The sequence below is a fragment of the Rhea pennata genome, chromosome 1, assembly GCF_028389875.1.
Source record: "Rhea pennata isolate bPtePen1 chromosome 1, bPtePen1.pri, whole genome shotgun sequence".
In the NCBI taxonomy this organism is placed as follows: domain Eukaryota; kingdom Metazoa; phylum Chordata; class Aves; order Rheiformes; family Rheidae; genus Rhea; species Rhea pennata.
The window spans coordinates 209782838-209803504 of NC_084663.1; the positions used below are offsets into that span (position 1 = coordinate 209782838).

The window sequence follows — 20667 nt, forward strand, 5'->3', positions numbered from 1 at the left end:
GTCTGAACTACTTCCAAAAGGATGCCGAGACTGGCTCTAGTTAAGAATCACGACATACTTTGAAAAGCACCAGTTCTGTCGTCTATTGCCTGTTTTGGTCATTAATCTCAACATTACGATCTATTACAGAGCAGGTGCCTCTGCACATCATAATAAAGAAAAACACATTCTTACAAGTCCACTGCATGACTCCCTGCTGTTTTTTCTCCCCCTCAAGTCCCACTCCTGGCATGCTCCTGCCACAAAGTAAAGGCAAAATTACCTAACCAAATCTTCATCTCATATTTCATTTAAACTGAGTGAAAAATATCTAAAATCAGCTTTAATCTATGTGCAGTTGTATAAAAGTTTTCTTTAAACACAGAGCCTATTTGAATGTCTATCATACTTAATAAATATACTTGAGGCTTTTAGAGCCTAACAACAAATGTAGCATTATAAATGGAGTATTGTTGATTCTAGCAGAAAATTCTCTTTAACTACAAACTTTGGAGAATGTATTATTTTTAAAAACTAGATTTTACAAAAGTCCTCTGTGTTTTACAAAAGCTTTCAGTGTTTCACAGGGAAAACTGACTCTGTCAATTAACATCAGAAATCTGGTAACTCAGAAGTGCTAACAGATGCCAAATTTTGTGAAATGTTCTCCACATTTAGTTTGATACCATCTCTCCAGGCAGTTAGAAATTGCAGAAACACTGTTCCTTCCCTGCCCCAAGATGCTGCTACTGTTTCAAGAAGAGAGAGAGAAAAGTTAATTTACCATGCTACTAAGATTCACAGTACCAGAATCAAACGTTAAACAACTAATGGAGTACTGAGAATGATTTTTTTTTTTCCTAGCTACTAAGAAGTCTTCAAGTCAGAGTGGAGAAATACTGGAAAATAAAATAGTGTAGCCATGCAGTTTAACACAGTTTTTGGTTCTGTGATATGTTTAATTTAATAAACAAATTCTGATGCTCTAGCAGGGTATTCTCTACAACTGGAAGCCAAGAAGGAGAACGTGCCAGTATTCCTTTGAACTGTCCTTTGAACATTAAATTTTTAAGCATTCTTCTAGCTGATTTTTTTAAGCTACAGACTACTTTTATTGGAATACTTGATTTCAGAAAGACAACTAGCAAGCTATTTTAAACTCTGCTATCTACAAAAAAAATGCATTTGAGACTTTCACAGAAAATTAAGACAGCATCATATTGCTCACTCTGGAATGTTAAAAATGCTATGTCCCTTCAGAACCCTCAAACCTTTTGTTACAGCCATCCCTGTTGTTTAATGTGGAAAAAAAATCTAATGAAAGAGTATGGTTTAACTATTAGCTAGGCATCAATATTAGGAACCTAGGAATGGAACAGAAAGGAGGAAGATGCCAATGAAACATGGAACTAGTTACAGAGAAACTCTACTCTTCCATGGTTTATTGATCAAATACATCTACATTAATAAAACATTAAAAGAGAGAAGCCAATGTAAAATAAAAAGAATGGTGATACTCTGGGAAGTGCAACTCCATCCAGTTCAAGGAATGATTTTTTTTTTTAATGCTCACCACAAAAGTTAATTTGAAAGACAGATGAGTAAAAACGTGGTTTCTCCTGGGTACCCTGCTCCATTTTGTCTTGTTTTCCAATGTATGACCCACACAGATAGCAGTAAGAGCATTTTTCCCTTTCTGATTCCCATTTTGTGCAATGAACCACTTCATCAAAGGCAGGCATTAATAAGAAAAAGATGAAAAAATATTTGAGCCCATAAACTGAAAGATCAACAAGTCTGATTTTATTTCGATACTGTATTCTTATCTGGATGGCACATAATTACAAAGAAACAATTACAATATTTTTTCAAGTATTAAGTTGTATCATTTCAAGGCTTCCACTTCAAAAAGCTACATTAATAATACGCTATACAAATAGTACAGTTGGTTAGCATTTCCAATAACTTCCTCTCCTCTATTTGGTTTAAATATGATTCAGTAGGCACTAGAAATGCCTGCAGCCACTTACTTTATCGGGACTTGACCTTCTTGTACCAGTATACCTAATTTTCATGTCATAAAATCAGCTACTCTCAGACACAGCTATTAGATAGTTTTATGACTAAGTGATGTGCAGGTTCCTAACAGAGACCAAAACTGAGTCTCTGACTCCCGTCACTTAGCAGTGATACAAAAGAAAAGAATGCATATTTAAGTTAAGTTAAAACACACTTCTACTCTGAAGTAACCATAGAAATGTTATTGTAACATCCCATACATGTTACATTACTGTTTGTCTTTTAATCAAGCATGTTAAACTTTATAAATAAAGCATGTTTGCTAAGTCTGAGCTAGGTTGATTCAACCAAGCTCAGTCCAGCTCCATTATTTCCATTTTGCATATCAGTTAGTACCGGTCTTGATAGTTAACTCCGATTCATGTGGCATTTGTACAACCCATCAATTACAGCAGGGTTACACAATCTAAGACTGAAACTTTAAGTCCTGTTGATGCCACAGAGGTGTTACATAACGTACATCCCACCAACTCTCTTCTGTGCTGGCACTGTACTCTGTGAACTGACAGAATTCTGAATACACTGCAGAAAAACCTGTTTGATAGGATACTGTCTTTTGAAAAAAAAAATATCCTGGACGACATTAAATGATCTCAGCATTCAACTTTTTTTTTAATTTTTGAAAGAGCAAAGACAGTAAAAGCCCTGTTACCTCTTTATTCTCATTTCTTATACTACCTTTTAAAATAAAGCAGGAAATGTGGCCAGCAGCTGGTCCCGTCTCTTCTGCCCCAACACAGCTGAATCCACTTTAGCATAAAGAAAAACAAGGATGCTAAATACACATATACTTTATCAAACAGTGACGTTTCACAAAGAAAAATCAAACTCATCTTCTATTGGTGTACATTTCTATGGGTCTAGTACCAATAAAGCAAAATACTGGGGGAAAATGCTTCCCCTTCTACTTAGCCTTAAACACAAGATTTAAGGCTCTAAGAAATATGATTTCAGTAACATTAAATGCAGTATTTTTTAAAGAAGTTTAGAAACAAAACTGTTTTAAATAAATCTATTCTTTGTGAAACCTCACTTTACATATTATTTTCACAGTCCTTCTTCCCCCAGCTGACATACATATAAACAACTTAAACATTATAATACAACTGAAAAAGACAACCCACTCATCTTTCATGATGGATAAAAACACTGACTAGTACAAGAAAACACGCACTACTGTTTATCAAATTATTTTTCCTCCTATCAGTTAATTATCAAGCATTTTCAAATCATTAATCTCAAGATACATATTTGTTTATCGCGAAGTTGTGCTTAATTATATAAAGTCATAGATTTCTGGATACTGTAAGAGGCAAATTTAAGATCTCTACAGTAAAATTAAGCACATGCATATACATGCAATATCTTTAAAATTTAAAGCTATTTTGAAGTAACATAGTAATTTCAGTGTGCATGGGCATAGAGATTACTCATAGTAAGCTAAAGTAATGAGTTACTCCGATGCACTGCATTCTTCAAACCGCAATTCTCATTAGAGTTCCATGCAAAAAAGAGACACTTCTGCACTAGGATTCCACTGTACAGATGTAACCGGTATTTAGGTTTTGTTAAATCAGGCAAAATTCTGCAGCATGAATTAAAACAAGCTAGAAAAGGATTTTAAAAGATACTGTGCATTCCTAATACTAGATGTAGTATTTATACCAGTAGGTCACAAATTCTTTTTTTTTTCTCAAAAAAAAATTTTTTAAAAAGCAATTTATTTATACTTTTGGGAACTTCCCCAATGATAAAAGACTGCAAGCATCACATTGCACTTACTACCTTTCACCTAATCAGATATAAAATAGCAAATTTCCATTTCAAATGGCATTAGCATTTATTTCGTAATTCAAAACATAGCCGATATATTAGCTACTATGTTCGTATTACAAAAGGAGAAGAGGAAAACAGCTAATTAGAATGATGCGATTGTAATTTTCACTTAGTTATCATCCAGAGCTAGAAACATTTTGGCAGAGTAGGCCAAATAGTCCAAGGACTAGAAAAACCATTTCCTGAACCAGTCATCAGGAGACTGGAATAAGCAAAGCAAGCTTTCTGTTACTGCATTATGGGAATATATTGATCCTTACCAGGTTGCGAGGTGGAAAACGACTGTTCTTTAACCCCTACACAACGGAGCCTGGCAGGGCAAGCACCTAAAAGAGAAACTGTCAGAGAGGTTTTAATAGTAATGTATAACTGAGATGCATTACAATTTTATATGCATGCTTTCCTTTGCCGATCATTACTATTTTCTCAAGTCTGTCCAGTGACGACATCTTAAGGAAGTTTTGGGTTGGTTTGGTTTTCTAAGCAAGCATTTTCGGCTCCTCAGGATAAGTAGGCTAGACATTATCTAACTCAAGACTGGGTAGACAGCGTTATTTTTACTAGCAACCGAGAAGTGGAACTGAGCAACCTTCATGCATCAGGCCGGCATGAGCTTTTCGCCCAAGTGCTGCAAACGGGGCTCCGGAGGCACCGCCGCATGTATACGCACGCGTCGGTCCGCACGACGGTCAGCGCATGGCCGTACGCAGCTCTGCACGATTCTTAGGCCAAGCAGACTCAGACCACTACTGTCCGCGCACCAGATTTACATGACCTTTAACCAAGGCTGCCATCTGGCTCCCAATATGCCGATGAAGAGATTTAATTTTTGTTTTGGTACCCTGACTGCTTAAGCACCAGGCTCCCTGCTCTGCATCTCCCCCGGTACCACCCCGTCACCACTGTACTTTTTTCTTTTTTTTCTTTTATTTTTCTTTTTCTGCCTCCGCACCATCGCCTGCTTCCTCCGCCACACCGCGAGGCCCCCAGGGCCGAGCACCCCGCGAGTTACTTGCAGCCGGCTACTGGACCCTACATTTTGCAGGCGGCGGCGGCGCGCCGTGCGCAAGCGGAGCAGAACTCCACCGACACCCGGTCCCGCTCCACGTGCAGGCAGATCCCGCCGGCGGCCGCCCACTCCTCCTGCGGCTCCCCCGCCGCCTCCTCCAGCCTCGGAGGCCGGGAGCTGGGCAGGGCGTAGTCGTGGTCGCCGCTCTCGCCGCCGGGCTGCGGGTGCGGGTGGTGCTGGCGGTGCTGCTGCGGCGGGCGGCGGGGGCCGGCCGCCTCCCTGAAGAGGCTGGTGCCGAGCTGCAGCCCGCCGGCGCGGACCCCGGCCAGGCGGCCCAGGAGCTGCCCCAGGGCGCTCTGGTTAGCCAGCACGGCCCGCAGGTAGCTGCTCTCCCGCTCCAGCTCCCGCAGGCGGCGGCTCAGGCCGCGGTTGCGGTCCCGCAGCTGCCGGTTCTCGGCGGCCAGGCCCTGGAGGCGGCTCTCCAGCCCCAGCACGTACTGCTTCTTCTTCAGCCGGTTCAGCCGCGCCGCCGCCGCCGCCTTCAGCCGGCTCCCCGCCCCGCCGCTCCTCCGCCCGGCCGCCGCCGGCCGCGCCTCCGGCTCGCCGCAGAAGCAGCCGCTCAGCTCGGCGTCCAGGTCCCAGTCCGGCCGCGCGGCCTCCAGCAGGTCGCCCAGCTCCAGCCCCGGGAACCAGTCCTCCTGCTCCCACGCCGCCGGCGGGCCCCCGGCCGCCGCCTCCGGATCCGGATCCGTCTCCTCCCGCCGCGGCGGCGGCGGCGGCAGCAGCTGCTGTTTAGCCCGCGCCGCGCCCGGATCCCCCTCGCCGGCGAGCGGCCGCGCGGCGCCGGAGGGGCTCGCTCCGCCCGAGGGGGCCGCCGGCAGCTGCGCCAGGCTGTGGCGCATGGCGGCGGCGGCGCGAGGCGGCGGCGGCGCTGCCGCGGTGCCTGTCGGGAAGCGGGAGGACGGGGCGGGAGGGGAGCGGAGCGGAGCCGAGCGGAGCCGAGCGGGCGCCGCGCGACTGCGCCCGCGCGCGGGAAAGTGGCGACGGCTCTGAGGCGACCGTTGGCGGCTCTGAGGCGACCGTTGGCGGCCGTGGAGGGGGGGCTCATTTCCACGCTGCTTTCACGGTCTGACTGGAGACTGGTGAATCTCCTTATGCCCCTTGCATGGTGAGCATGCCCACCAAATATCTATATGTGTGTGTGTGTGTGTGTATATATATATGTGTGTGTATATACACACACACACACACACACATATACATATATATATATATATAAAAGTGCCTCCGTAAAAATAGGAGTTAAATGACACGTATAAGAGCCAGGAGTAAAACGAAAGTTTTTGTTATTTTTTCTGCTACTTACTTAGGGACTATGTCTGGTTCAGCAAGTCCTTCAGATGAAAATGATCGCAAGCTGGGAGATCCCCTGGGTGTCTAATTTTGACCACTCCGTGTACTGGGTGCAGCAGAGGTTTGCAACACAGCACAGCTGTTTTGTAGATGCTTAAGACCAGCAAGTAACCAGCTAAAATGTTGAGTTACTCCAAATGTTACCCATGGTAAATTTTATCCATGGTAAAAATGTAGAGAATTCTTGAGCTGAATACAGCCTATATGTGGGATATCAGTCAGCCTTTTCTTTTTCTTTCTTTTCTTTTTTCCTTTTTTTTTTTTTTTTTTTTTTTTTTGGTTGCTTGGGGTTTTTTTTGATGGACTTAGTCTGGGGAGCAGCTGCAAGACCAGTAGTTGAAACTCAGCAGCTGCCAAAGACCTCCTGCCTGGCTGGAGGAGGTGCAGGAGAGAGTAGGAAGCCTCCCCAGTCCCCTAGGTTGGCAAGAAAGGGAAATATTTTTGAGAAAATTGCACAAGATTATAGGGTGTTGGTCTGGCATTACTGCTGTTTTCTCTACAGAAAACACCTAGTGCTCAGATAAACTGGCAGAACATCTAGAACTTAAATCTGTTTCAAAAACCCATCAAAATAACCCCAAAGACCCATCAGTTTCTTTTGAATAGAACAGGGATATAAATACTGCTATAATTTTAAATGAGACAAAGACAACTAGAAAAATTACAAAAGTGTGTCTGAGCATTAGGTAATTAATTGTATGATTTTATTGTTTTGGCCTGGTTTTGTTTGTTATTCCCTTTCTTTTTTTGTATTAACTGCAAGTTGCTATTTATACCATAGGTGTTTCAAGGTAGAATTTCTCGGAGCCTCAAAGATACCGGTTAATTGCCCAACCTCTTTTGAACTTCAAGGGAGAATCGGAGAGTAACAGTCTGAGGTTTTGTTCTTCTGTTTGTCTAGGAAAATAATGCATCTTTGACTGCAAAAACTGAAAATCTGTGATACAGGATAGGTTAGGACCAACTAAAACAAACCAAACTCATATTTGCAGATTTTCCACACTAATCCCTCCTCTCACACCCTTTGACTAGTCCAGCAAGCCCTGTTTGGATTTAACAGTGTAGCAATCTTACTTGTTTAAAACTATTAAAAAAAAAGAGAGATAACGGTTAGTCCCTAATGGAAGAATTTAAGCTTGTTAAGTACATAGATACAAATCTGTTAGATTGTCCCAGTGAAGAAGAATAAAAAAGCAGTGGTGTAGGGCATCTGCTGACACTGGAACAGAGGAGAAAGATGAAGTTACCCGATAAAATGACGGAGTTTGACATTCAGCTCTTTTTCTTTAGTCAGTAAGTCCTGACTGTGTTTTTTGTAAGCATCAAACTGCAGCCATAGTTCGCCATATACCTGTTTGCTGCTTTCTAGCTGCTGTTGGAGCTCTTGGACCTTCAGATCACCATTTGCTGCTGCTGCTTCTTTCACAAAGCGCTCTTCTGCTAGCTGCCTAGCTTTCTCTGCAGTCTCCAGCTTCTTCCTCAGCTGCTGAATTTCCTTTTGTTTCTCTTGCAGAGCTTTGCCCCTCTCCAGGGCTAGGTTCAGGAGTTCCTCCTTCTCCCGATATGCCCTTTCCAACTTCGCCTCTAACTCACTGCCCTGAGCCCTCTGCTGACTTTCTTCCTGCTCTACCTGTGCAACAGTTTGCTGATGCTTCTCTTGAAGACATTGCAGCTGTTTTTTTAATGAATCAACTTCCCTGGCGTAAGCGCTTGCTTGTTGAGTCTGAGCTTCTAGCATCTCCTTTTCTCGCTCCTGGGCTCTGTGTCTCTCGTAAGCACATTTCTCCTGTAAGGAATCTAACTGCTGAGAGAGCTCTCTTGCTTGGAAAGCGAGCTGGAGCACTTCAGCTTCTTTCTCCCTCACGGTCTGGCTGAAGAGAGTTTCATTCTCCTGCCTCAGACGCTTATTCTCCTCCCACAGTTGCATATTCTGTTTCTTATGTTCATCCTTGAAGCTGATCATTTTTTCATGGTTGTCAGCCAGGTCCATGAAACGCTCCTCCAAACACTGAATCCGTTGGGTCTGGGCTTTCAGTTTCACAGCATCCTCAGTCCTCAGCTCTTCCAGCTTCATGTTGAGCTGCTCCAGGCCTTTGCAGCGTTTGTGTGCGTCATCTGCTCTTCTCTTCAGTATGCAGATAAGGTGATACTGTTCCTCTATGCGTGTATGTAGCATAGCCTTCTCACTCTTCTCCTCTTCAGGGATCCCACAGAATTTCCACAGGCCCTTATTCAGGTCTTCCGTGTCTTTCTCCATCTCTGGATCATTTGTGGGGCTGGCCCTCCTAGAGTCTCTCTTACCTTCAGCCACGGAGCAACTGTCCCTCACAAAGATGAAAAGAAGTTTATATTGACCATTGACATTCAGTGCATCTCAGCTGTCCCCAGTGGTTCTCCTCTGTGTCCCAACGCACTCCACTAAACAAGCAGAGTTTCTCTAGAACGTTGTTGTATCACCGGTGGAGACCGGGGCGTTCTGAAGCCAACAGCAATCTGCAGCCAGTGCTCAGTCCTGCCGCAGCCCTAGCCCCTGCAAACAGAGCTGCCAACTTCACGTGCATTTGGAGTTAGGCAGGCTGAAGAGAAGGATGCCAGACTTGATGATGTGAAAGCAAAGAAAATAGGCTTACTATTTATGTAAGCCTATTCATTTGTTGGTTACTAGCTTTTGTAATTATTCCTTCTCAATGCACTGCTGTTGTAGCTACAAGAAGTACTATTATACTTAGGTAAAAAGCCAGTAAGTGATGTAAATAATTCCCTAAACAGTCCTCTTCCTCTGCCCTTCTTTTCTCCGATCTACCTAGTATTATTAAAGCAAGTAAAACAGGTCTGTCTGTCTGTCTTCTGACCCTCAGAGGTCAGTCTTCTAACCAATTTACACGTTTTAATGATGTGTTATATTTCTCATTTAAAATAACTGGATAGCCTTGCCTTGTCCTTAGGGATTTGTAATTAAGAGATCTACACAATGCTAATAATTATTGAATGCATTGTGATATAAAGACTTGGTGCCTGGAAAAATAGTTTATAATTTGAGTTTTGACAGGGATTCACTGGATTATTTTAGGCACGTAATTGTAAAAGTCTGTCTTCTCATCTAGAAGATAGGGTAAATATTCATATTATGGTAGCCTCAAAATCAGTACTGGTGCCTAATAATGCTGCATGTTACCGAGATGTATGAAAAGTTAGTCTAGACCTGATCTACATTTTTTTCATTCAGACACAGACCTAGAAATAGGCAGCATGTAAAGTAGTAAGCTGATAAACAGCTTTTATAAACATCTTGAGTTTTAACTGGAGGTAGAATGGGATATCCAACAGAGCCATCTTAGAGAAAGGTACAGAGGAAAAATGAAAAATACAGCAGAAGTAAATTCAAGCTAGGGCAAAGCCTGTGAAGTAGAGGGTATAGTGCAAGGATCCAGTCTATAGTTGCAGAACTGCATAGAGGTGACTTTCAGTAGGGATACCACTTCTAGATACGCCATCCTGCACTCCTCTGCTGCTGCTCCTACTTTCTTTGGCTCCTGCCAAAGTAGTTGGAAAGAATGGGGGGGGGCAAACAGTTTATGCTGTCTAGTGGAAACATTAATAAAGAGAAGGAATTAAGAGGAGAAAAAAGTTATCTTACCAGGTGTTTTCTTTTCTCTGTTTGTTGCCACTCGTACTGTGGGGTTTCTGTCTCCATGGTGATATGACTCCAGGCACTCCAGAGCTGATGCCTTCATCTGCCCTGCTTGGAAAAGGTCCAGCTGGAGCTGGGCCAATCCTAGAACAGCGACAGTAATAACTAGGAGTGTTTTTTAGCAAACAAATGATGTGAACACCCTCAAAATAACCTAGGTTCTGTAAAAAGAACAGGATTTCCAGAAATACAAAGATCTCCCCTCTCTTGGCCTGCATGGTGTGTGGCAGAGGATATCACGTCTCAGAACGTGCTAAATATCCACAGGCTAAAACTAAAGACATGGCCCTTGCCCTAACAAACTTACAATGTGATTCAGGGGTTAATGAAAGTCTGGCAGATATGATGGGGAAGGGAAAAACAAATGCAGCTGGAGGGGAAAATCAGGTCCAGATTTTGCTGATTCCTCTGTCTCGTTTGCTTCTTATCATTTTCCAAAGAGGGCACAGTACTGGATCTTAAATGGGAGTGATGTGGGTCACCAAACCAAATAAGGTTTGTAGGCTTACTTGCAGAAATGGGAGGTAGAGAAAGAAATGGGGATTTTTTTTTCCAGATACACAGCATGAAAGCAGAGCTATGAATGAGCAAAGGAGGAAATGGTTGTGTTTCTCTCTCTCTCTCTTTTTTTTTTTTTTTTTTTTTTTTTTTTTTTTTTTAGCAGAAATGAATGCATATAATGGCATTCTATGAGTTTCACTGCTTTTTTCATAAAGATGAATTGGAATGAGAGCAGAGCTATTAATTTATCGAACTGTACTTTAGTGAGCATCAGTTACATCTTAACTATGTGATTTTAGAATGTTGGCTTTGGATGTCTCTAAAGCCTTTTGACTGCAGAGAGAATGAAAAGAAACTAGTTTCCTAAAACTTTATCTTGGTCAGCTGCACAAACTTGTATTTCTCTATTAGAGTATCTGTTACCAATCTGGAGCATCCCACAGTAGATAGGAATTATTATGAAGTTGATGGAGAACGATATTTATTACACAAGCTATGTTCAGAGGAATATAAAAAAAAACAGTAAATAAATATTGTTAAATATACATTTTCAGTTATTTTAGTTGGGTATTTTCAATATAAAATTTCTGCTGGCTTACACATTTAGATCCAATGATTGTCTTCAATTGTTTTTTAATAAATCAGTATAATATCCTTTAGCAGGAGGTAGAATTTTATTTTTTCTGCTCTGTAGTTAAAAATACGGTTTCCACTGATAATGCCGCTTTGTTTGTAACCCCTCCTTACAATGAAGTTCCTCTCACCAGGACAGCTTTGACTTTTCTTGTGTATTACAATACACCATAAAACAGTAAAAAGATGATAAGCACAGCTGCTGAAGATCTGTAGCTTGATAAAGACTCTACTGAAGGCTAACGGTGATAATAATACAGTTTTAAAATACATAGTGTTATTGTTAAGTGCTAGTATACTTTCCAAAGATACTGCTGTGACTGCCTCTGCTGACCCCCTGTACGTTTGGAAGTAATATAAGGGAGGCTCGTATTTGTTGATGTGATGACTATCCTTGTGTACTGGCCAAAAATAGCCTCTATTTTCTGCACATCTTGTAAACAGCTATTAAACAAATTTAAGAGACTGAATTTTTTGTACTAGAGGACCTGTTTTGGTTATTGAGTTCAGTGTCTTGGTTTTCTGAATGACTACATAATGCTGCTATGTCATTACTTAGTCATCTTACTAATTACAGGTGCACAAGTAAAGCTTGTGTTCAGGTAACTTTTCAAAATTTAAACTAAGTTTTGATATATTTAGTGTAGTAGTAACCACATGATATTAGCCTGCAACTCTAGAGCCTCAAACCCTGTCCCAACTCTAAAGTCCCAAAGCTATTTTAAGACAGTAAAATATTTATATTTCACAGGAGGAAAACAAAGAAACACACACATACTAACCTATTAAATTGGAGGTCATGCTCATAGCAAAGTACTTTTCCAGGTGAAGCTGAATTAATGTAAATAGTGAATACAAAGTGTCTCTTGGTCAGATACACAAAAATCACTATTTTATGAATAGAGAATAATACATGTACTATGCTTCAGAACAAAATACATCTTTACTTAAATGATGTAACAGTTACATGGCTTTTGTATTCTTAAATAGCCAACCCGGAAAGAGTGGTGCCTCTGGAAAAGTGAAGTCTGTACCAGCCACCAATCTCAACCAGAACACCTTGGTTATGGTTTATAACATCAGTTAGTCTATATATTTACTTTTGTATAATTAAGTTCAGCAACCGAGTTGGATGTGATCTGCTCCCTTTTTCCTCTCTGCTCTAAGGAAATACTGTATTTTACCAGCTTCTAGACCTATGCAGTTGCAGCAAATAAATGTGCATTTATTTTAAAAGTTTTTCCTCTTCATTTTTTAATATTCTGTACTGAATTGCTAATACAAAATACTTGAGTTTTAATTAAGCATCGAATTCCTATGTAGCTTTAATAGACTGCTTTTATTAAAAAAACAAAAAAAAAAAATCCAAAACAATGTAATACATTTTGTATTTTATGCATTTAAGCTTTCATTACTGGCATGCATTTCTACAGGTGACAAATTCCAGTCCATTTCATATACTACAAAGCTATCTAAAACAGGACTACCAGAATCCCAGCAATCTCCTAACGGTGGCGCTGAAGAGCAGATAAATTACTTCTTGCCCAAAAAACAAGCCAACAGATACAGGTACAGATACAGGTACAGATAATGAGTATGTTTTATGAGATAAATAGCCATCATATTTGTCATCATTAAAACTGGCATTTTTGGATGCTTTGGAGTAGCATTTAAACAAAACGTTTGACCTCAATGTCTTCAGCATTTAAGAGTAAGATTAATATACTAGCAAAGTGATTAATACATACGTAATCAGACTCTTTATGACTCTGATTCGTCATTGGAATTAACAGTCCTCTACACCCAACCTCAACAGTACCACTTCACAGAATGCTTCTTTCATCATGGAAGGTACTTTCACATCTTAGAAATGTAAAACTACAGGTAAAGGTGGGTTGGTTTGTTTTTTCATGAATTCTCCAGCAGTTCATACTGGAGAGATCTGACATAGCATTGAAGAGCTGTGCACTCACACAAATGAGCATGGACCAACCCCCAATCTTCTGCTATCTTACTAATAATACCTCACAATCCTAGTGATGTGCAGAAAGAGTTGCCCTTTGTTTTTTTGCTGGCAATTTAGATCAAGGAATCAGAAGCGCTTCATTTAGGCAATACAAGCATCCAAATATCACAGCTACCTCTACCACCAAATTCTGTAAGTGCATTCTTTCTTAAATTCATTTTCAGTAAATAAAAAAAATAAAATAACTCCCAAAATTTATATAATAATTTGCAGGCAGCAGTTTAATTCGAAACATGAAGTGACATGCACAAAACAGAACAGCAAGAGAACAGACATCATCAAAAGAATGACTGTGTTAAGTTTCTCCCTCCTCCCTTTAATTTTATTCCCAAGGTTTCTTTTTGGTACTAGCAATTAAAAAGCTGCTTTATTTTGTCAATTTTGCAACCATTAGCATCCTGAGAGGTAGTGTATCTTCTATCCATGTGTTGGGTGAGTTCATCATCTTCTCCCACAGGGCAGTTTCAGCTGAAGTAGAATCCATCCAATCTACTGTAGTTCCATAGCTTTTGCCTAGAAAAATGTCAGAGTTAAGAGAAACATTTAATCACTTAATATGCTTCAAAGTCGAGAGCAGATAATAAAATCTGCCTCTCTACTAAAAAAGGCCTAGTACTTTCAACATCCAATTCTGCATTTTTACACTTCAGCAAGTAAAATGTAATTAAGAACAATTTTGCACAGAAACATCATCATCTTTTTCCTTTTTTTGATGTGTGTTACTATTTTTCTTATTTTATCACAAGCCCAAGAAGAAAGGTAAGACAGGGTACCAAATAAAGGGGTTTGGGCTTCAGTCAGATGCTTATCTTCTGCATAGATGGAACAATATATAAGGGCTTAATATCTGAGAGGAATTAAAAATAAAATAGGCCACTGATTTTGATACTGAAATGTAAGGTTGGCTACTTAAAAATTCAGTCTGAGACTTCCTCCCCTGTTTTTTATTTTAGGTTATGCATGATTCATTAGCAAGAAGTTCCTTTGGGAAAAGTCATTTTTTCCTCACATTTGCTTGAAAAGACTCCAAACACATCCCTCCCCGAGACCAAAGAGGGCAATGAAAGGGACAAACTATAATGATTGAGAACACATACAACCTTTCCATTTATCCACCTTCTTATACCGTCCTCTATGCTAAAAGCTTTTTTGCATTTATAGTAGTGGTATTTTTCATCTTTCCTCTATTCCTTTCAATGTCTCCAAATTTTATCAGGCATTCTCTATCTGTTCTTTTATCTCCACTCAGTATTGTCTCTACATCATGTATCCTGTTTTGCATGTGTAAATTTGTGAAAGGTTGTCAAGATTTTAGATGCACATATCACATACTCTGTGCTTCAAGGGGTACCAGGTACTATGAATGGACAAACACAGGTTTATTTCTAAGATCTCTTCTAACTTGTCGATCATCCTAACCATCATAATACTTCTTCTATTTATATTACAGGATCCAGGCTGAGGAACAGATAAATTAATGAAACTGTAGTAAATAAATAGCTGCAAGGCTGTTCAGTGATCTTTGCAAAAAGAGAAGAAACAGAAAGGTAAGAAAAGGAAACAGACTGTATTTTGTAAAGAAAGGATTGCTCTATCAAGAGCCCAGTACCTGTTCCAAGACCTATCCTGAGACCTCCTAAAAAGTGGTTGGCTAGCTTGTTGTGATCCCAGACCGTGAGTTCTACACAGGCTTCTTTCAAGTCTTCCGGTCTAAAGCCATCGTAGACCATGGTGTGGTTGAATACTGGGTTTGTAGTTTTTGACACTGTTCTTGTTTTCTGGCGACTTTTCCTGCTAGTATCTGGAAGAATGGTACTTCAGAAGAGAAAGCACTGTCAGTTTACACTTGGTCAGCACAGACTGCATTAAACACTGAATAGAAGAAAGCTACTGATTAACACTCTTTGCGAGTTATAACGCAACTGAAGATAAGATGCTTTAGCATCATGGAGATAAGTCAAAGATTGCATTTTCAGTCCCTTCCAAGAAGTACTGGCAGGATGTTCCCAACCACGTGCTTCAAACTATGGAAATGAAGTCAAGGGGGGAGGAAACACAAGAGAGTTTATTTGTTGGATCATCAACAGTGATGGTGAAACCTTTCTGTTGCTGCCAGAGATCTCCCAACCATCTTGCTACTCTTCTCTCTTTACATTTTAATGTGTTTGTGGAAAGGCAGGAATAAGAAATACAAATGTGCTTCTCATTTCTGCCTCCTACTATGATTTGCTAAGCTAAACTATACTCTCGCAATAACTTTTTTTGCTTAAGTGCAGCTAAAAGCAGATATAAGATCTCACTTAGTTTTGACCAGCCATTCAACTAAGCAGCCGAGGAAACAAAATGAAAGTATAAGGACTATGAAGGAAATTCTCTCAGTACATTATAAGGGTGGTATACCCTTAATGCATTGAAGTTAAGTCCTGCAGAACTTAAAATAAAATAAAAATACAAAATGGAAAGTAATCAGGTGTTCTTTAATTTAAATTTTAAAAATATGAAGGGAGGATTAGAAAGCATTATTAGGCCACCACATATTATGATCTTAACCAGTTGTTACCACTTAATAAAAGAGTTGAGCTTGTTGTCCCTCCGAAGAGGAAGGTCACGGCACTCCTTCAGCCAGATGTGCACCTCACCGGTGGATGGAATCCTCTTTCCTTAAAAAGAAAACATACAGCAAATATACAGCAGTACTGAATACTTCCTCCCAATACAGTATTTGGTAAAAACTATCTGTACAGTGAATGAAAGGCAAACAAAACTGAGAATAAAACTCCTAAATAAGAAATCTTTCAAACTTTGGAAAAAAAATTATCATGAAAATTGAGGGCAAGCCTTTCCAAATTCATTTTGGAGACTGGATTACAAAACTGGTCATTTCTTCTGTAATAACAATAAAAGTGACAAAATGGCCTTGGATCCTAAAGTGAATTAATGACTAGATTGACTTAACTCTCAAGATGAATTTATGCTTTTATATTAAAAAATATGGCTGAATTTGTTGAAAAATGCTATTTTTAAAAAAGAAAAAAGAAAACAAGACTAAAATCTCCCAAAGGGCTGACAAGCCCAAAGAAGTAACACATACCTCCAACAGGCTGTGGGACGTACTGGAGAGCTAGTTTCATCTCCCCTCTGTTTTCTAATTCAAGAGCCATTGTTGAAGCCTGAAATAATAAACAAATAAATATATTATAAAACCCAAACCTTGCAGCTCACACTCAGAGTTTATTTGGCAAAGCCTTCCCACAGAAACAAGCTTGACTTCTACAAGAATTTTTTTTTCTTGTTTTCTTATCCTTCAATTTTGCCTCAGTTTACAGGATGCGAGAGATTTTAAAGCAAGCCTAAGCAGTTGACAGTGCTACACTGGACACGTATTCTCATTAGACATGCTGTATATTCAGAGAGCAAGTGCCTTTACACATCTGTTGCAGCAACATGACAACCGAAAAGTAGCTTGAAATTCCTACTCCTTAGGCTTTGAGAAATTTCTGATTACTCTTAAAATAGCCGGCTACTTACTACACTAATAAAAACCCCAGAATTGTAATACCCCCTCACCAAAGAGGTATTTCTGATTGTAAGGAAAAAAAATCCTACTTTAAAGACGTGCAACCATAGAACACAAGGCCTTAATAAACAATCACTTGGTCTCGTACTTATACGGTGAAAAATACAAACCAAATAGTCCAGCTTTAGTAACGTACCCTTGGCTTAAGTGGAAACCAGTTGATTTGTTTGTTTATTTTATCATTCCAGTCCCAGGTTCCTAAATCTAGCTCCACTTCACCAAGGAAACTATTCCTCCCAAAGGTATCATTGTGCCAGACAGAGATATTGAGCCTTTGGTTCTTTAGGACAGCCTTCTCAATTTTATACTGCAAGGAGGGAGAAAGGAAGAAAAACAAAACAAAACATTAAAACAAGTGAGAGTTTCATCAAAGCCATGCCTGAAAGTGGTAAGATTGGAGAAAATATGCCTGGATTTATACAACTAATCATTTCTTCATTTCAATACAAAACGCTTTTTATGTTTTAATCTTTATTTCAAACATTTTAACTTCATACTTGGGTTTGTTTGTAAACATTACAGAACAATGAAGATTGCCATATTCTATTCAGAACACACTATATAGTTACTATCGGTGGAAGGAAATAGGTACTTTCATGGAGCAATGCATCTCATTCTGATAAACAGACGTGTTTTGACAGCATCTGGACTTGCACTGAAAAGTTAAAGTTCTTAATATTTCATGCATATCACCTAGGTTTTTTTCTAGTAATAGTTTGATAAATACCCGCAGTATTTCATTATAGACTGGATTGAAAGTTTTCTTTTTCACAGAGGTCTTCCGTTTGCCCAGCCTGTATTTTTCTGGAAGCAGGTAAGTCTTTACATACCTAAAATTTAAACAGACTGGTAAAAATATTAAGAATATACCCTTCCAACTTCCCCGTCCAAATACACAACTCAGTAAAAAATAAAATACAATGGTTTTATAAAGTAAACTAAATCCATTCAACTAGTTATTATGTTGTTCAGCTTGTGCCATTTAAGAAATGGAAGAAATGGATTAAAAATTATAAAAATAATTCTTATTTTTCCAAAGTGGAGCATAACTTTTCTCTGCCAGGTGAATCTCTTGGAATGTCTCCTCAACCCATGCAAATGCACAGTGTTTAAATACAGTATGCCTAGTTTTAACATTTATAGGCTATTATTCTACTGGACACATTTCAAAGCAAGATTTACCATATAGAAAGTTAAATTTAAAACCTAAAAGTAGAGTTTCATATTCTTAAAAGTTTGACCTTCTAAAGGTAATATATGCACTAATTACAGTGGCAATTCTACATTTATGTCGGGGGGACAACAACTGTGGAAAGCATGTTATAGCCTCTTTGTTCATTTATTTGGTTGTTTAATCCAACAAGTGGTAGTGACTGAAAAAAATCCATTTCTTCATTTATAAGAAACTTTCATCGGGAAAAACACATATAGTGTAGTTATACTTACGGGTCTGAACGCTGTTGCTTAACATCTGCCACTGCCAAGTCTTTACACTGGCAAATAAAAATGTGGAGCTCATTCAGCTGTTCTACATAATCAATAGCAAACTGAATGTTTCCCTTCACATCAACATTGCCAAAATCTCCACTGTAGATGCTCATTAGACTTCCGCTCACCTGTATCATACAACAGGAGGAAAAAATTTCTAAGGTTTTGAATTTGGCCAGATACTTCAAGATCAAGGTAGAAGTTCTGCTCAGAATTCAGACAGTAAAGAAATCAGCTGTGTCCTTTTAAGATGAAATTAAGAAACGTAAGGGAGACTGATAAAAGCTGCTCAGTAAGCAGATTAACAAAGGATATTATTTGTAAGTCTTAAAGGTGTTAGGCCAAACTTGCTATAAAAATGTGAACGTGTTTATGACATTAAGATAGAAGGAAAATTACAGGATGCTCCACAACTGGTGACTGCCTGTGATCAGACATTTTAAGTATCTCTTCAGCTGATCTTGCTCAGAGAAAGCAGAGCCTAGACTTAAAGTCTAGACTTAAGGGGACAAGCCTTCTGAAAATAACAACAAAAAGATTAGGAATAAAGTCTTTATAAGATTGAATTAGGTGCCTAAATAAAGTATATTTGAAAATCAAATCCTAGATGGAGTGAAAAAGAAGGGCATACATTTTTTTTTAAACATCATTATCCTTCCTCCAAATTTTTCTTTTCCCATAAAGCTCACAAGCTAATGATTTTTGGTTGACCAGTCACTGACTTAATCACCATCCCATACCAGTACTGTCTCCTCCTTTCACTTACTCCTTTTTTCTCTTGCTCCATTTCTTAACATCTGCTTTGTGTACATTGTCCCTCATTTTGAGCTCTCAGGGTAAAAGCCATCTTTTTGTTCAGTTTTTCTAGAGTCCACGGCACAGGGGAGTCCTGAACAGGCTCCAGTATATGACTATAGTAAACATGAAATATGATCTATCCAATACTTCTTAAGAGGGACCAATAATCTAACACTTTAAGAAAAGTAGAAACAATTGGTTCCATTTATATACCATAGAAGTGGCTTTGGACATTTTGATTTTTGTTTTGTTTTTTAAGAACTCCATGCAAGGATTCATGTGGCAGACAGAAGGAAGGAAGGAGACAAAGATGCCAAGGAAGGAAAGATAAAAGGAATGAGAAAGCAGGTGGAACACTGCTGAAAAGATTAGTGTAAGCAAAGTACCATTATAACAAGGCTTTGGTTTACATACAGAGGATAAGGAGGCCATGCCAGAAGAGCCGCTAAGATTGGTTAGAGAGCTGGGACTCTTCTTGATTCTGCCAAAGGAGTAACTGCTTTCTGATGCCGTATCTGTCTCTCTGTCATCACTCTACAAAAACATCACAGAAAGAAAGTCTGCGGAGGCACCATGGAGTCACAAGGAACATTTTAAAAATATAAAGCAGGATTTTAATAATGCAGATTGGGACTTGCTAAAAACCTGAATTTAAATTCCCTAGCACTGAAACATTAGTAATTACTAAGTTCTTAAAAAGCTCACTCACTTGGAAAAAAAAAGTTCAAAGGGAATTTTTCAGATGGAAAGTCTTTTTTTTTTTTTTTCAAAAAAAAAGGAGTAATGCAACTAGCCTCTTCTTTAAAAGCCCCAAATAGCAATGGAAAATAAAAAGTGAATTTTATTGAGACAATTAAACTCAACTTCACTACACCATGAGTAAAATTTTGCAAATGGTAATGCTCAGATCTTTCACCAGTCCCTTTCTGCTATATAGAAAATACTATCAATTCTCAAGTCTCTATTAAAGACAGTTAGTTGAGAGGTAACATGCAAAGTAGAAGAGCACTGCATACAATAAATGGCTTTCGAAAAACCCCTTTATTACAAGACAGCGAGTAGAGCCCTGCTTTTTTGCATCAGGAAACTATAGGGTTTACTTGATCAGATTGTGCTCACAACCTCACTCCATCTCTGTTTCTCCTGGTACAAAAGACACAGTGCTTCTTCAACTTCCATGTGTGCTTTGCAGTCTTCCTACACAAACTGTTATCCCCTCATATTCCAACTGTGAACATGTGACAAGGCTTCCCCCCTCCTCCATACAGTTCTGAGCGGCTGTCGCACACCTCCTACTAGCAGATGCAAATAGTAAACAGTATTTTCTACACACATTAAAAGAATATTTATAGAAATATGTCTAACAAACATTTTAAATAAGTCTTCTATAATGTTTATAAACATTTATTGAGCCTAGCTTTTTTAGCTACATCTATACTAAGTAAAAGCAGGCCAGGATTGTTCCCCAATCTGGAGGCCAAAGACAAGGCCCGACTAACCTCTACCCTGCCTAGATCAAGGCTCCTTGAGAGAAACATTGTCTTGGAGAGTGCTATTATTTGGAAGTATCCAAAATAAAACCAGGAGTGAAGTAACAGTTAAATAATGATGATGATCAGGATTTTGTGCTTATCCCT

General features: G+C 39.5%; 3 protein-coding genes across 6 annotated transcripts in view; all 3 read right to left on the reverse strand.

Moving 5' to 3' along the window:
• Positions 1 to 1760: 1760 nt before the first annotated feature.
• CREBZF (CREB/ATF bZIP transcription factor) lies at positions 1761 to 5805 on the reverse strand. The gene is made up of 3 exons (XM_062567377.1): positions 4931 to 5805; positions 4155 to 4232; positions 1761 to 2807 (listed from the first exon to the last, which is right to left on the reverse strand). Exons 1-2 carry the CDS (start codon positions 5803 to 5805, stop codon positions 4184 to 4186), a joined length of 924 nt encoding a protein of 307 aa, XP_062423361.1. The 3' UTR covers positions 1761 to 2807; positions 4155 to 4183.
• Positions 5806 to 7559: 1754 nt separating this feature from the next.
• CCDC89 (coiled-coil domain containing 89) lies at positions 7560 to 9810 on the reverse strand. The gene is made up of 2 exons (XM_062585719.1): positions 9806 to 9810; positions 7560 to 8634 (listed from the first exon to the last, which is right to left on the reverse strand). Exons 1-2 carry the CDS (start codon positions 9808 to 9810, stop codon positions 7560 to 7562), a joined length of 1080 nt encoding a protein of 359 aa, XP_062441703.1.
• A 2716-nt stretch (positions 9811 to 12526) lies between these two features.
• The window catches only part of SYTL2 (synaptotagmin like 2), a 56918-nt gene continuing 48777 nt past the window's right edge, over positions 12527 to 20667 (reverse strand). For 3 of the 4 annotated variants that reach the window (XM_062567378.1, XM_062567381.1, XM_062567382.1), the window contains 8 exons: positions 19445 to 19564; positions 18191 to 18360; positions 17472 to 17574; positions 16881 to 17051; positions 16259 to 16337; positions 15728 to 15827; positions 14777 to 14982; positions 12527 to 13680 (listed from right to left, as the gene is read on the reverse strand). In XM_062567378.1, the coding sequence (XP_062423362.1) occupies positions 13535 to 13680; positions 14777 to 14982; positions 15728 to 15827; positions 16259 to 16337; positions 16881 to 17051; positions 17472 to 17574; positions 18191 to 18360; positions 19445 to 19564 (1095 nt within the window). In that variant the 3' untranslated portion in view covers positions 12527 to 13534. The other variant, XM_062567379.1, reaches the window with a different exon arrangement.

Coding starts and splice junctions, on each gene's coding strand:
- CREBZF (XM_062567377.1), bottom strand. CDS start 5,805: ATGCGCCACAGCCTGGCGCAGCTGCCGGCGGCCCCCTCGGGCGGAGCG. Junction 4,233..4,930: donor GCCGCCGCCGCCTGCAAAAT/GTAGGGTCCAGT, acceptor CCTCTCTGACAG/TTTCTCTTTTAGGTGCTTGC.